We start from the raw sequence: 16,551 nt of genomic DNA on the forward strand, positions 1-16,551 counted from the left end.
CGTAAGTGAATTGATCGGATAACGTCTTTGAATGTCCGCTAATGGTCCCGCGCAGATGATCGGCACCGTCTACAAGCAAGTCACTCCTCGCGCACCCCTTGGATCGAACGAGACTAACCATCGCCTGCAGCGCGGTCCTCCGCAGCAACACCACCATGTTGTTCGCCGTCTTCGGCTCCGCCTTCGGTCTCCAACTGTAAGCCACAGCATCCGGAAGAGGAACCTTGGGGAAAGAGAGAGGCTGATAGCAGTGCAGGGCGTTCGACACAGGCTCAGAAAAGATCTGGGACGGTCTCAACCGCGGCGTACGTCAGACTGTTATTGTGGACATGGCATTCGCTAATACAAGTCACAGCGCCAATGGAAGGACATCAAGCAGCGATACATGGAGGCCGCCGAGGACGACGAGTAGGACATCAGCCATACCTCAGTTCGAACATGAAATAGACACTTTCTTACGGTTCTTTGGAGCGGATACTGTACATTGTGGTGTATACTACAGCATGCGAAATACCAAGGCGATGCGACCTATATCCCATACATGAAACCCCGTCAACATGATTGCGTTTGATGGTGTGTCATGGAAGTTCTAACTTGTGACAAAATTCTGGTACATGTCGAATAGATGATTCTAGCATACAGACAGATCAGGGCTGCATCAAACAGACCATATGCTACTACTAGTACATGGAGGACCATGATCAGGCTGTCTCGAACAAGGAACAGAATGAACTTGTGTATTGAATAACTGATGTCTTTCCATGTGACAGCAAGTGACAGAATACTCAAAGACATTGACTGCCTTTGTCGACCCGCGGGGTTTGCAGTCAGCTGCTTGGTGGCGTCGCGCGTGTCTCGGGGGTCCGCGCTGTTTCACGAGATGATGCTCGCAATGACATAGTAGCGCGCATCTTACACCTGCACCTGCTGCTTTCTCTTACCACACCAAGCCTTCCACCAACCCAAGACTCACTCTGGTGGCTGGCCCACAAAACCAGTACCCAGCACCACAATCAACCTCACCGTTAGAGTTCCGTTATTCCCTACGCCCATCACTCGCGCCCCCCACCATCCCGCCGCGAAAGCTGCACCATGTACATGTCCTTGCACGAGCAAGAACTATGCCGACACCTGCGTGAACTCCCACGGCGACACAACTACCGCTTCGAACTCGCCGCTGACCGAGAGCTACGCGAGATTCTCTTCCGCTCTCTTGCTGGCCGCCCTGAATTCCTAGCGCACTTCTTCCCCAATGGGCTTCCCACGGATGCGGAGAAGCCCTGGAGTCTGCGCGACGCCCAGGGTGCCGTAGAAGGCGCCGAATACACACCAGCCGCGAGAGGAAAGCCGTGCGGGCATATATTCAAGAACGGCGAGGCTACATACCGGTGTAAGACGTGCAGCGCCGACGACACCTGCGTGCTGTGCGCCCGCTGCTTTGACGCTTCCGATCATGAGGGGCACCAGGTTTTTGTCAGCGTCTCGCCCGGCAACTCTGGCTGCTGCGACTGCGGAGACGACGAGGCCTGGATACGGCCGGTACACTGCAACATACACTCGATAGACCCTGAGCGCGAGTCCAAGGCTGCAGGCAAGGCGAGAGAGGGTTCTATGCTACCAGACGAACTCGCAGAGACCATTCGCACCACCATTGCACGGACCCTCGACTACCTCATCGACGTCTTCTCCTGCTCCCCGGAGCAACTGCGCCACCCCAAGTCGGAAGAGTCGATCCTCGACGACGAGCGCAAGTCGCGCCTTACCTCACGATGGTACGACCTGGGCGACGAGACAGAGGAATGCGACGAGTTCTGCCTAGTACTGTGGAACGATGAGAAACACACCGTCAACGACGTCAGAGATCAGGTCGCTCGTGCGTGCAAACAGAAGCTGGCGTTCGGCCTGGCAAAGGCCTATGAGATCAACGACGTCGGCCGCAGTGCCATAGTCTACAGGACCGACCTGAAAGACCTCCTTCGCATGGCCAAGATTATCGAGGAGATCAAGCTCACTGTCACCATTCGATCCGCGAGAGACACGTTCCGAGAGCAAATGGGTGGTGTACTCATTGAGTGGATACAGGATATCGCAGGCTGCAGTGTCGGCGAGGACAACCAGATACTCCGCCGCACCGTCTGTGAGGAGCTCCTCAAGCCATGGCGGATTGGCAGCGAAGCATCAAACCAGAGTATTGGCAAGAACGGTCTGGACGATCACGAGATGGAAGACAAGGAAGCTGAAATGGATGGCTTCTTCAACGGCATGCTACTACAGCGACGAGCTCGTATCATCCGGGTCCAGCGACAGCGAACCACCGATACCAACGACGACACCACAGCCTCTGACGACGACGATGACGACGATGGCGGGCCTGCAGCAGATACCCAAGATGATATGGACATTGACGAGGTCGGCGCTCAGGATAACGATGGCGACGTGGAGATGGAGGCATACGAAAGCGCAGACGAGGCGCTTGAAGTGTCTGAAGCCACAATGGCGGGCTACCCTGCTCCTCCACCACCGCCGCCACCACCTGCACACCCGCAGCGTGCTCAGCTTGAGCAGAGTGTCACGCCGGCTGAGTCAGATAGTGAGCCTATGGTTGGCGCACCGTCTCTTAGCCATGCCGAGCCGATACTGCCGGTTCCAGAGACGCCTCATACTCGGTCACTGCCACTACGGCCAGCGCGGCCAGCCAAATACTGGTTAGAACGGCCTGAAAGCTACGGTAAGAAGCCTGGAACGCCACCTCACGAAGACCTCTGGCAACGCCTGAGGCTTGATCACTTGATATTGTATGATTTGCGCATGTGGAAGCAATTGCGCATCGGTATCCGCGATGTCTTCATCAGCACCGTCGTCACCATTCCTGAGTTCAAGCGCCTCTTAGGTCTACGCTTTGCTGGCGTCTATACTGCTCTCGCACAACTTTACCTCATTGCCGACCGTGAGCCTGACCACTCCATCATCAACCTTTCTCTGCAGATGTTGACAACTCCGTCTATTACGTCCGAGGTTGTCGAACGTGGCAACTTCCTTACAAACCTCATGGCTATTCTCTACACCTTCTTGACTACCCGTCAGGTCGGCTACCCTTCAAATGTCGACCCCAAAGCAACACTAGCTTTCGAGCAGGGGGCTGTGACTAACCGGCGAATGTATCACTTCTTCCTCGATATGAAGTATCTTTTGGGTTCCGAATTCGTCCAGGAACGAATTCGCGAAGAGCCGCGGTACCTCTTACAGTTCTTAGACCTCGTAAAGCTTCACCAAGGTATCTGTCCTAATGTTCGCCAAGTGGGCGAACATCTTGAGTTTGAGTCGGAAGCATGGATCAGCGCTTCTCTCATCACCCGAGAAATCAACAAATTGTGTAGACACTTTGCCGAATCATTTGCCTGGAGCCGCGGTCAGGACCCGTCCAACATCCAGCGTGCTATTCGTGCAGCCGCCAAGGTAGCCATCATCAATTCTCTAGGCGCTGAACGTAGACGCTTTGACCAGACCGAGCTCAAAGAAGAGACCAGGTTCAAGACGTTGGAGGTCTTTGAATTTGACGCCGAACCCTCTACCTTCTATGGGCCATCGTACAAGGTTGTCGATTACGTTGTCGCGACACAGCCTATGAGCTTCCATCACGCACTTCATTACACTCTATCATGGCTCATTGATCGAGCGCGGAGCATGGATCGGAACGACATCTTGCGCTTGCTTCTATTCTCACCCAGCGAACTGCAGATGGACTTCAACCCGGCGATGGTGTCCATTCCTGTGCATCAACCTGAGGAATACCTACTAGCCATGTTCGACTTTCCCCTCCGAGTGTGCTCATGGCTAGCTCAGATGCGTGCAGGCATTTGGGTCAGGAACGGCATCACATTGCGACATCAGATGACGCAGTATCGAAGTGTATCACAGAGAGATGTGTCGCACCAGCGAGATATCTTCCTCTTACAGTCTGCACTCGTCCTTTGCGATCCGTCGGTCTTCCTAGCGTCAATGATTGACCGATTCGGACTAAACGGATGGATGACTGGCAAGTACGAAGCCAGCCATCATGGGTTCGAGGACAGCCAAGCTATTGACGTGGTCGAGGACTTTGTGCACCTGCTCATCATCATTCTCAGCGAGCGCACATCGTTGATACCTGCGGAGGACAACGATGAGTCTCAACTAGCGTCTATGCGCAAGGACATTGCTCATGTACTGTGCTTCAAGCCACTCTCTTTCTCTGACATGACCGCACGACTGTCAGATCGGATTCAGAATATGGACGAGTTCCCCGCTGTCTTGTCTGAAATGACTAGATTCCGAGCTCCAGAGGGACTATCTGATAGCGGGACTTTCGAATTGAAGGAGGAGTACATCGATTTGGTGGATCCTTACCTTCATCAGTACAACCGTAACCAGAGAGAGGAAGCAGAGAACACATACAAGGCCTACATGGCCAAGAAGACTGGAAAACAAGCTAGCGATATCGTCTATGAGCCGAAACTGCGCACAATTCCTTCAGGTCTGTTCCAAGACCTGTCGGCATTCACCAGGACACCGCTGTTTACGCAGATCATATACTACCTACTGGCATATGGGTTGAGAGCAGGATCGGCGACACCGAGCATACCAGCCACTCGCGTGGAAACATACATCCAGTTTGTCCTACAGCTCCTCCTTGTTGCTATCCTCGAGGACAAGAGTGGAGAGCATGGGTGGTCCGAGAAGATGCCCGACTCTTTTGTCACGTCAGTGTTGACCAATAACGCAAATGTGGGCGTCAAAGACCACCCCACTGTTCTATCGATCCTGAAGACCCTGCAAGACAACGAAGCCTTCAAGGCATGCGAGCCGAAGATAAGCCTGATTCTTCATAGGCTCAAGCAACGCCAACAAGAATCTTTCATCATTGCAGCGGCAGCAATCAACATGCCAGCCGACAGGATGGATACTGCCTCACCCGCACCTCAGGACAAGGAACACAAAGAGCTCAAGAAGAAGCAAGCACTCGACCGACAGGCGAAAGTTATGGCAGCCTTCAAAGAGCAACAGGGCAAGTTCTTGGCCAATCAGGAGTTCGACTGGGGTGAAGATGACTTTAGCGACTTGGAAGATGAGACCGGGGGGCTTGTTGAGCAAGAGAAGACCCTGAAATACCCCTCCGGTACATGCATCTTGTGTCAGGAAGACTGCAACGAGCAGAGACTCTATGGTTCTTTTGGATATATTTCTGAGAGCAGAATCATGCGGCAAACCCCTCTCGAGGATGAAGAGTGGGTGGACGAAGTCGTGCAGACGCCGGCCAGTCTCGATCGATCTGCTGAGGACCTGCGCCCATTCGGTGTGGCCGGCAAGAACCGGCGTACGGTAGAGAAGGTCACTGCTTCAGGTGAGCGCGTTACCAGCGAAAGACAAGAACTAGGAAAAGGGTTCCCTCCTCTTTCGGTAATACCTGGTCCAGTCACTACTGGTTGCGGACACATCATGCATTTCGCATGCTTTGAGGTATACCTGAATGCTACGCAGAGACGTCATGTCAGCCAGATTGCGCGCAATCACCCCGAGCGGCCTGAGCTAAAGGAGTTTATGTGTCCCCTGTGCAAAGCCCTTGGAAATATATTTTTGCCAATCATCTGGAAAGCAAAGAAGGTGTCTAGCACGGGTGTCCTTGAGACGGAGGAGCCATTCGATACCTGGCTGGAATCACAACTGGTTGCAACCCACAAGAGTCTGGAGAAGGGTCTGAAGGTTCCAGCAGACTTGTCGCACGATCAAAAGATGCTGTATGAATACGCAGAACGGGACTTCATCCAGCCAATATCGAGTCGCTTGCCTGATCTGCTGAAGCCACCGCTACCTTCGACTGGCCTTGCTCTGTCACAATCAGGACAACTTGCACCTCGCTTCCAGGTCCCTGCGTTCCTGGGTGTGCAGCCTCCTGAGGCCGCCGAAGCTGGCTTAGGATCTTCTCAGAGCAGTCCAGCTCTCACACAGGATGTTCCAATGGGAGAACTGATCAAGATCTACCATAGGCTGAGAGAGACCTTGAAAGTCAACAACGTTCACTCCTCGTTCGCATACCCGCATACACCCGCAGTTACAAACGACTTCACGCATACCGACGCGCTTGCACAAGCTCTTGGGTATTCTATCGCCGCCGCCGAGATTGCTCAGCGAGGCGTGCAGTCCGAATCAGCGCGTGGGACGTTGATCGACAAGATTTCTCCGCAAGCAATCACCCATCTACGGGTGTTTTCCGAGACCGTCTCGTCGTACATCGCCATCGGAAGCCTACGTGGTCAGGGACCGACCAAGACCACAGATGAGTTTTCGGAAAATCAGCGTCGCCAGTTCCGCCAGCTGTTGGTCGGACATCCAGGCATCTCTGACCCAGATGTACTGAGTTTCGATCTTAAGAGCATCGCACCGTTACTATGCCAAGATCCGTTCATCTTCCTCTCAGAGTGCGCGGTGGGCGTCGTGCCGGCAACCAATCTCGACATCCACCACATAATGCGGCTGTGTTACCTTGCCGAGATCGTGCGGGTAGTCTTTGTTTTCGCACTAGGTGTGAAGAATCAGGCTGCCGAGGAGATGGCACTGCATCCAGAACCCTTCGTGTCGTCCCCCGAGCAGTTTATCAGTGAGGAGAAAGTCAGTAATGGGTTCATGTCGTCGCCTGACCAGATGAACAACCTGCTCTTCTTTGTCTGTGTCGTATTCAACGTCGTCAACACGGGCGACTCACCCGCCTCGCTGGACACAGATAACATGCCCGTTCCATCACAGTTCAAGGAACCCAACTTCCTCGGCTTCATACAAACCATGGTTTCAACCTACGCTCTGCCTTTCGTCCGTAAAGCGGCTATCCTCATGCACGTACGCTACGGTATCGACCTTCCACTTGTCCCCGCCGAACGCGCGGACGAGCCCGAACTCGCACGTCTTTCCTCCATCCTCCGATTACCGTCCCTCGACGAAATATTTGCCTCCTTCGCTAGCGGTACATCAGCAGCTCACACAACGCGCTCCATCGTAGGAGGCTGGCTCCGCCATCTCCTCTGGGCGCAAGCCGGCAACAACCCGCTCAAGCCAGTAGTCTCGCTATCCCACCCCGCCATCTTCGAACTCGTCGGCCTACCCAAGAACTACGACACCCTAACCGACGAAGCGATTCGCCGCCGCTGTCCCACAACCGGCAAAGAACTAACAGATCCCGCACTCTGCCTCTTCTGCGGCGAGATCATGTGCAGCCAAGCCGTATGCTGCATGACGAATAAGAACCGTGGAGGCTGTAACCAGCATTTAGCAAAGTACGTCCTCCCCCACAGCCCCTACATCATTCAAGAAGATTCCCTACTAACACATCAACCCCACAGATGCGGCGGCCAAATCGGCCTCTTCATACACATCCGCAAATGCATGATCCTCTTCCTCAATCTCGACCACGGGACCTGGCACGTCGCGCCTTACCTCGACAAGCACGGTGAAGTCGACCCTGCGCTGCGCCGTCACCACCAGCTCTTCTTGAACCAGAAGCGGTATGATGCGTTGCTGAGGAAGGTTTGGCTGGAAGGCGGAGTGCAGAGTCTGATTGCGAGGAGGTTGGAGGGCGATGTTAATAATGGGGGTTGGGAGAGTTTGTAGAGTTCGGGTGTTACTAGTTATGATTGTATGAGTGCAGGGCTTGTAGTAGGCGTTTTGGAATTAACTATCTTCATTCACTGTTGCACGTCATGGAAATGTGTGATGTGGGTTGTCGTGATCTAGGTGAACGTGGAAAGTATCGAGTATGTCTCATCCGCGCAGTGAATGTTAGCATTTGGAGTGACGATACAATGTGGTATACATGATGGTGCTACACTAAGACTTCCGCACGTTTATCATCGGTGGGCTCGTCTTCCTTTGACTGTTCAGCAGCGGTCTCCTCACTCGCTGGCACCGCGTCGTCAGACGGAACGACCTGCTCGCCGCCCTTTGCAGACGCCGTCTCCGGGAAAGACCCATCAACGCCCGGATTAACGCCCTCAACAAGCGGCATGTATTCCTGCGCACCAGCCTTCCCTTGCGTTCCAGGTCCCTGTGTACTACCATCCTTCTTCCACCACCCACTCCGCCCCTTCCAGTTCGGATCATCCGACCTCTTATTCGTCTTCCTAACAAGAGAGCTACTCGCCCTCTTCTCCTCACTCTTCAAACCCAATCTCTCCGCCACCACATGCCTCCATGTATTAATCTTGGTAAGGCCATCAGCAAACATCTCCATGCCATACAACATGGCCATCTCTTTGCCGAGCCCACCACTCCTCGCCTGGTTGTGTTCCTTGATTATTGCGTCGAGGAGGCCGAGGATGTCGGCGTCGAAGTCGATGGCGTTGTCGTCCATTTCTTTGAGCAGCATGTTTATGGTTATGTAGGAGGCTTGCTGGATCCATGCCGTCCGGATCAGGTGCTTGTAGAGCGTTGTTGTTGCGCCGAGGGCGTGCGAGGAGCGGCCGAGCTTTTTGATCGTGGGGAGGATGGAGAAAGGGAGGGGGGAGGAGGGGAATTCGGTGCGTAGCGTGGTGACGGCGGTGATGAGGTGGTAGGGGTAGTTGTGGAAGAGGATGCGTGCTTCGGTGGAGGGTGGGGAGGGTTTGTAAGCGGCTTTTGCTTCTGATGACTTCTTCGATGCGTTGTTGCTGGGTTTGGCGGTTGGCTCTTTCGTGGGGCTGCCGCTGGCGTTGTCGAGATCTAGGTCGCGTACTTTGGCAAAGACTTCGCGCTCGAGGGTTTGCCAGAGGGCGCGATCGGTGGGTGCGTTGCGTATGAGGCTATCGATCCGTTCTTGTTCCGCTAGACGCAATTCTCTGAACTTCGCTGCCTCCACAATCGAGCCCTTCTTCTTGCTACTCTGCGCTTTGCCCACTTCTGCACCAGCGGCATCTTGCTTGTTAGATTGAGCCCTCGTTCTCTGTGTACGCAATGCGCGCAATCGCGGGTCACCTCTCAGCACTTCGTCGAAAACCTTGTCTAGCGAGGGTCTCGGGATATCTTCTGTACTCGGGACATCTTCTGTATTTTTCTGGAACTCTTCGAACACCTCGTCGACATCTACCAAAGGGTCTTTCTTCTTCTGTTGGCGCCCTTCATTATCAAACTTCCTGTACAACTTCTGGAACACGGCCCGCTCGGTGCGAGATATAGTAGTCTTTCGGGGAAGCTGTTGATCGACAACAGGCGGTAGATCTGCATCGTCTTCGAAGGGAATGTCCTCGCTAACGTACGGGCGCGAAGGCGTGTGAATATTGCGGCGAGCAACTGGTCGTGTGGCGGACTGCCATTGCTGGATCGTGGGTGTCTGGTACAGGAACGGAAGGAGCGTTTTGCTTGGCGAAATCCGAGAGCGCGACAATGCTCGCACCGAATTAGAGCATATAGACATGGACGGAGGCGCCACACGAAAGCAGCGAGTTGTAAACAGCACAGCAGACGTGAATGACACGATGATGCAGCCCGCCGTGCAAGTCCCAAATCTTTTGGGATCGCCGCGGCTCGGTGGTGGTCCGAGCTCAACCTACCGCATTCGGAAGTTCTCAAAAACCATCGAAGACCTAAGCACTCTCCAGGTGAACAGCGGCCAAAAACCTTGAACTAGGTACATAAAACGCATTCTCATTGGCTGAGCGCAGTCACCCAAATAAGGCAACTTTTGAAATCCATTGAAGACGGCATGGAAGCAACTCGGCCCTCCAAACTGCAAGCCCATTGGCTATTGTCAACCTCCTCCATCAGGCAGGACCTAAACATCCGTCGAATGCTGCAACAGGCGGCCCATTACTGGAAACTGGTACCAAAAGGAAACCATTCATTGGTCAAGTTCAGTATACCGCATCCGGTATGTTTGGAGATATCCGTCGAACACATATTTTACTGGAAACTTGTACCTGATCCGAGGCTCTTATTGGTGGAGCTCTGGGCTGGGATGAGGCGGCACAGTCGGGCACCTTAGGCTGCTTTCTCATCTACAGCAATCCACAAGAGATGGAAATAGACGTCGCCGCATTTTTCTTGACGCATAAGGTGGCAGCAACTCCTACACGAAAGCTTTCGGATTGTAAAGTATCTAGATCACGCTTCTTTTGACGATGTGTTGACAGTTAACCAATTCTCTAGTTAACGCATGAGATCATCAGCAGTATGGCATTTGCTCAACCAGGAAGATTCCAGGACAGGTTTTACAACGTGTAGAAGCTTGATTGGATTGGTATAATGCCCGGAAATCTATTGTTGAACTCCTGAGTACAAAACGATGGCTGACCACATTAGAGAGTTTGAGATATTATAAAAGCGACACAGGTCTTCCAGATTCATCTCATGCAGTGGTAGGAGGTGTCTTTGTTGGCAGTCCCTTACCAATTCGCTCGATCTGAGCGCCGTAGAAAGCCTGGTATTTCGTTAGCATCCACATCTTCACTTCTCGGGGACCAGACTTACACTCTCCGCACCAGCACCTAGAGCCTTGACCGGGATCTTGCTGACCAACCAGCTCGGCTTCACAGCATCCAACCTCAGACTGACATCACCATCCGTAGCCTCTGCCTCCAAGACTTTCTTCGCAAAATTCGAGTCCACAGCAGCTGGTCGCGCCAAACCGATCAAATCACAAGCATTCTCCTCCAGCGCGACACGCATACCCGTCAAGCTGCGGAAACCGCCCGTAACCATCAAGACCACCTCTGGGAACTTCTGCCTAACCACCCTCGCAAAATCAAGGAAGAAAGCCTCGCGCTTCGCGGTTCGCTCAGACACCTTCTTCTCGCCAGGCTGTGGCTCGTCGCCCTTCATCATCCTAGGGTTCTCGTACGATCCACCGCTGATCTCGAGGAAGTCGATACCGGTATCCTTGAGGTAACTGATCTGTTGCATAACGTCTTCCATATCGCTGGAATGTTGGACGTCAGCGGAGTTGAGCTTAATGCCGACTGTGAATGTAGATGGGACAACAGCGCGGATAGCATTGATGATGTCGAGAACGACGCGGGCGCGTTTGAAAGCTGAGCCGCCGTAGTTGTCTTGCCGTTGGTTGGTCTTCGGGGACATGAAGATGTTGAGTAGGTATCCGTGTGCAGCGTGTAGTTCTACGCCGTCGAAACCTGCTTCGCTGAGGAACTTGGCTGCGTCGGCATGCCTCTTCACCACGTCTTCGATTTCTGCGACTGTCATCTCTCGTGGGGTGCCGAAGATGAGTTTTTGCGCCGTCTTCGCCCAGATGTTGTCTTCGAATTGTAGTGCGATAGGGCTTGGTGCGATGTTCTTCTCGAATAGCCCCTTTGAACCTGCTCCGAGAGGACTCTGGCGGCCGGGGTGGTTAAGCTGGACGATAGCTGGGGTACCTTCGATACGGCACGCTTCTGCATATCTGCGCCATTGAGCAATGAGTTCGGGGTTAGTGCTAGGTGTGAGAGAGACATCGAGAGCGTTTCCAAGCCACCGCTCATCGATCATCACGTTGCCTTTGCATGTTAGTCTTTGGAAAGATCAGTAGGTGAGAGCTGTTCTGTACCCGTTATGATTCCGCCCCATCCTCCCTTTCCCCATGCTTTGTAGGCCGACATAAGGGTCTCTGTTGGGTCATGAGACTTTGACATGGTTTCTGCCATCGCGGCCTATGGATGTGTTAGGGACATGGTCGCACTGCGTTTGTTTTCTTCGTTGTCTACCTTGAGTAGCCTGTTCTTGAACACAAGACCGGATGGCAATGTCACCGGATCGCTTAGTTGACGATTATTCTGCATCTTGTAACCTGGTTATTGATTTTCGTGTGGGTTGGTGCCGAATGGTGTGTTCTTGAACTCCAAATGTTGTGTAGGTGTCTGGTTAGCCTCAACGCTGGTTTTATGCCCTCGTGCAGTTTTGACGGTTATGTTTTTGGTAACGATGATGCTATTCTGCTATTCTCCAGCTCGCGCGTTCTAATATACATGTACTTCTCTTCCAGAAGCTGCGGTGCAATATACACCCCTTCGGTGTGAAGATTGAACCGGTTACTGATCGCGGACGAGGTTCGGCGGGGGACTAGTACTGATTCCAAAATATAGGGGAGGCCTCGACTGCTAAGCACCTCGGTTCATTTGGGCCATGGGCGCACGTCGTATCAGGGAAAAATGCGACGCTTTCTAAGCGACTTACAACTTTACAACCCTATAACTCTACAACAACTAGCTCTTAAGAAATCTTTGTTATATAGAAAAGAGTCTACTATATAAAATCTAAGGTAGGCATTCTAAAAAAATTCTAGAGCTTCTTGTTGTGTTGTGCAGTGTACAAAGATCTCTTGGCGTCTCATTTCTCCTTGGTAGAACGTGGGCGTGTGCTCAGTTTCGGCCCGTTTCCCAAGACGCGGCGAGATTTTGAATCCTCCGAGTTTTTGCAGATATTTCTCCATGAGAGCATGCCTCTTTCTCATTCGATGTGTGCGTTCTCGCTGGTCGTTTGGCGACCTAAAGTTACTTGCGACGTGAAACCTGGTAGCGTCAGGCTGTCAGAGAGCGGAGTTCGCGTGCGACGTCATCTGGATGGGAAGCGGCTGAGGCCGCAATCAGGCGTGTCAGGGTCCGTGCTGCTCCCGTCCTCGGTGCAACCTGCCACCCTGCCTTCGGCGGATTATGTACTCACGCGACGAAGAAGAGACTGATGAACCCACCCACTAGATATCAGAATACGCTGAAGCTTTGTTGCATCAATATCGCCACATATACTGTCTCGAGCGGCTGCGACCAAGATGGAGCATCTCAGAAGGTTCAGGTGCACCTGCAGGAAGGCTGATTCATGGATGCTGACCAAGATGAACCCAGTAGATGCCGATCCGTCTTCCAGCACATGCGATCCATTGGTCTATTCGAGAAATGGCATTGCGTATAGTAGCAGGACTGCTGCCCAGGCGCTGATGATAATACCACGATGGTGAGCACGCAGCTGTTGATCGCAGTCAGCGTGGCGCAACTCAAGTCGCAAAAAATGTAGGTTTCTCTGCGTCAGCAGTGAATCACACCACCAGGAAGGAGACGGGTGGGGCCTTAAGGGTCCTTCAGCATCTACAATGTACCGTGTGCCAAGATCAGATCGTATCGCTTCCACTTCCTTGGGAACCTTGGAACCCTCAGTCTTACGACGCCACAGGGCTCCCTGGCTCCCTTTTCGATACACCTACCCGTCGCAATCCGCGCCTGTCGGTGGATTTCCGCTGTCGCTATGCGAGGCACACTCCCCTGTCAGTTGTATAAGAACCCGTTTCGCCTAAGGCCAGTGTAAAGGCATATGCAGCCTCTTACCCTTTTGGGAAACTGGTATGACTGCATCAACAGTTGCGATTCGACGTTGCGCCTGATGCCATGCGGCCCAGAACCATCAGCTTCCTCAGCCTCACGCCTCCTTACCCAATTGTGAGCCACCCATCGGTGTGAGACCAGCACCAAGCACCCCTCAACCAAAGCCTTGAGCCGGTACAAAGTCCGAGTATGATGCCCTGCTTTACCCCCTCGTAAAGACAAGGTACAGCAAGCTAAGCTCGTGCGACCATTCCGCATTATCACAAATCAACACAATGATGGGTATTAATGCCACAAGGTTCCTATCGTCAGATCCCACTCTGTCACTCACTGCGCGCTTCACGAGGATGTTACTATACTGCACTGGAGGCGAGGCTGGACTTTCAGGACGCAATGCGACACAGCGCGTCTCTCTGCTGTCTTCCAAACCTTGCAGACCTTCACCCCCGCCGACTGCCTCGATGGATAGCCTGCCAAACGAACTCGTCCTGAACATCTGCAGTTACCTATCCCCATCAGAACTCTGGTTCAGCGCGCGCCCCACTTCTCGTCAACTCTACAGCTGCGCCAAAGAAGTACTAGTACATAAATGCTTCCACGAAGAGCAAGTTCACTTCTCTCGGTGCTGCTTCTGGTGCAGCCTTGGACACTCCCCCATCGAAACAGTCTTGCGAACCATCACGCCACTTTTTAGTGACAAGCAAAAGCTGCGCATAGCATGCATCAGTGACCAAGCTTTACTTGCCAAGCTGGCTTTCGGAGGACTGTGCAATCGCATCGCGAGGTTCGAGCAGAAGATCAGTGTTTCTGTTGGAGGAGGGGAAGAGGTCACAATAACCGCTGCAGAGTGGTTGGGATATGTGGGACGTCTCGATCGTGATATACAGGTGCGCCGGTATGGCTTCCTGGCGTTCTACTTCGCACGAGTAGGAAAGAAGAAAGTGGAATGGCGGATCACAGAGCCTCTTCTGTCGGTTACGCACGTGCTAGGCTTCATTGTGGTGGGCATTGTCATCGTGGCCACCGCGTTGTCTGTCCTAGTTGTGGGTGGTGCTATCTGGGAAGCGTGTAGACTAGCCCAGGGCCTATGGAGTCTCCTGGACAGGCTAGTGGAAGCTTGTATACCAGATAGGCTCACTCGAGACTGAACAGCGGAGCGACGAACCGACTGCGCGGCCACAACTACCAGCGCAAACACTTCGTGGCTCGAGAATCCAAGGATATTACCTAGGTATCTATTCGATCAAACGGTAAATGGCTGGGTGCGTTGGTCGGCTAGATGACTGGAAACATGGAACTGCTGTCCCTTCCCAAGCAGCCACCCAACGGGCATCCGCAACAGGCGTCAGCGTTACTCAGGGACCCGGATGGATAAGCAGGGCAGAAACATCATCATCGGCCCCGCTTGAAGAGTGGAGTAGAACAACGTTGCTATGAGAACGTTGGATAACATTGTGACGGTTTATTTGGTCGCGAGAGCATCTCCACGAATGTTCTCACAAGCAGCCACGTTATACAATTTTGACGCAATAATTCACCCCAAAACGCCAGAAACAACTACACTTACTTTGATATTACGATCATGACCGTCCACAAGCGCGAATCTCGTCTCCGCCGCTGGGCTAGGAAGCTTGGCAGCTGTCTACGAAATCATCATCCGCACCGCAAGTACAAATCCGCTAGCTATGTGGACATGGGTAAGACGGCATCGTCGCCTGTACGTCGCCCCGATGTCCGACACACGCCACGCAAAGGGCTCATCGGTCGAAGAGAGCAGCCCTCGAAAAAGGTACACAACGGCGGCACCAAAGCATGGGATGAACAAACTAAATGGGCGTTGCCTTCAGCAGGAAGCCTTCGAAAGGCTACACCGCAAGAAAATCCGACAGACGAGACTATTCGACTAGTAAACCCGAGTGTGAATTCACTTGTTGGAGGGCGACTGGGTTCGCAAACACCGATGTTTGCTGGAAGGGTGGCCAAGCGAGCTGTTGGTGAGCCCCAGAAACAAAACGCAAATGTGTCAGGCCTATTAGAAGGCCCACGATCCGTGCTCTCATGGCAAGAGTCGTTTGAGCTGCAACGAACACTCAGGAGAGAACTGCCTCCACCTCCCTCTGACAGATACGATTCTGCGGTCGACGTAACGATCCGACCCCTTAACGTCCGCAAGCATCAAGTCCAGAAGCCATACTGTCCTTCTGGATTAGGAAGATCGGCCGCCGTACCCATCCAACCCAAACCGACTGCCAATGCCCGAATTCTCCACGCACCAGCGTTCCATTCTCAAACCGCTTTACCTGCAACAGGTAAGGAGCCAGCGCGGGGCTGGGAACAAGATTGGGAAAAGCCTCTTCAGCAACGCATCGGAGACTCGAGGGCGATCTGGAAGTCAGCGTCACACCGTCTTCTACTGCGGAACAAGGATAGCATACAACAACTAGATGCCGAGCAAGCCATAATGGAACAGATGACTGCGAGGATGGAGTTGGAGAAGAGGCAGCAGCCCCAGATGAGGAGCATTCAGAGCATTGAAGAGATGGCTGAAGAAGACAGGAGGGCGGACGAGGAATGGAATGGTAAACGCAGTCTGACCGCTTTGAAGGATCAACGTGCTAACAGCGTCGTCTTCTAGGCATCGCAAACCAACTTGCGTTCGATGCGCAACTCCCTGGCGTCCAGGAAGTCAAGTCCGTCTCATTCCGTCACCAAAAACGCCACATTGCAAATGCTCGGCGGTAATTACACTGATTCACGTGCCACAATCGCACAGCACATGGAAGCTTCGATGCTTCTACGATATGTCAAAAGTAAAGGGCAGTTGGTATTGGTTTGTTGAGGATGTCGTAGGCGCCGGAGATTTGATATGGAAAGGGCACGCACTACGTTGGGCCAAGCATGGCATTCTGAAGATGTCCATGGCGGTCAGGAAGGCAGCCAATTCTGCCAAGCAGACCGAGGGATCACTGAAGTGGTGTGTGAGGTCTTGGTGTTGTACGTTGTTTTGTGGAGTTTACGAGCGACCAATTCCTACAATTCGCTCGTACGCCATGCATATGTACATTGTTGTTCCATAGATAATCGCAGTGCTTTTTCTCCTCCGCAGCAAGCATTCGCTGGCGAGATGACGGTGAGACGGAGCTTGTGCTCCTTCGAGAGAACGGGCGTGCGCTAGCTCTGGTATTCCAAAAAAGCAAAGGCTCATGCTGTTTTTGCTCACTTGCCGGCGTGGTGAGTCCCCCTCCCTGCC

General features: G+C 53.1%; 4 protein-coding genes across 4 annotated transcripts; 2 read left to right on the plus strand and 2 right to left on the minus strand.

Moving 5' to 3' along the window:
• Positions 1-1,092: 1,092 nt before the first annotated feature.
• On the plus strand, positions 1,093-7,638 carry J4E79_002096 (uncharacterized protein; the record flags this gene model as incomplete). Its single annotated transcript, XM_049350999.1, has 2 exons — positions 1,093-7,304; positions 7,371-7,638. 2 exons carry the CDS (start codon positions 1,093-1,095, stop codon positions 7,636-7,638), a joined length of 6,480 nt encoding a protein of 2,159 aa, XP_049214838.1.
• A 211-nt stretch (positions 7,639-7,849) lies between these two features.
• J4E79_002097 (uncharacterized protein) lies at positions 7,850-9,415 on the minus strand (the record flags this gene model as incomplete). Its single annotated transcript, XM_049351000.1, has 1 exon — positions 7,850-9,415. One exon carries the CDS (start codon positions 9,413-9,415, stop codon positions 7,850-7,852), a length of 1,566 nt encoding a protein of 521 aa, XP_049214839.1.
• A 930-nt stretch (positions 9,416-10,345) lies between these two features.
• On the minus strand, positions 10,346-11,768 carry J4E79_002098 (uncharacterized protein; the record flags this gene model as incomplete). The annotated part of the gene is made up of 4 exons (XM_049351001.1): positions 10,346-10,417; positions 10,468-11,486; positions 11,537-11,639; positions 11,694-11,768. The coding sequence occupies 4 exons, from the start codon at positions 11,766-11,768 to the stop codon at positions 10,346-10,348; spliced, it is 1,269 nt and encodes a 422-aa protein (XP_049214840.1).
• Positions 11,769-14,883: 3,115 nt separating this feature from the next.
• J4E79_002099 (uncharacterized protein) lies at positions 14,884-15,936 on the plus strand (the record flags this gene model as incomplete). Its single annotated transcript, XM_049351002.1, has 1 exon — positions 14,884-15,936. The coding sequence occupies one exon, from the start codon at positions 14,884-14,886 to the stop codon at positions 15,934-15,936; it is 1,053 nt and encodes a 350-aa protein (XP_049214841.1).
• Positions 15,937-16,551: the final 615 nt, after the last annotated feature.

This window comes from Alternaria viburni (genome assembly GCF_023758015.1).
Source record: "Alternaria viburni strain BMP 2772 chromosome Unknown scaffold_3, whole genome shotgun sequence".
Lineage (NCBI taxonomy): Eukaryota > Fungi > Ascomycota > Dothideomycetes > Pleosporales > Pleosporaceae > Alternaria > Alternaria viburni.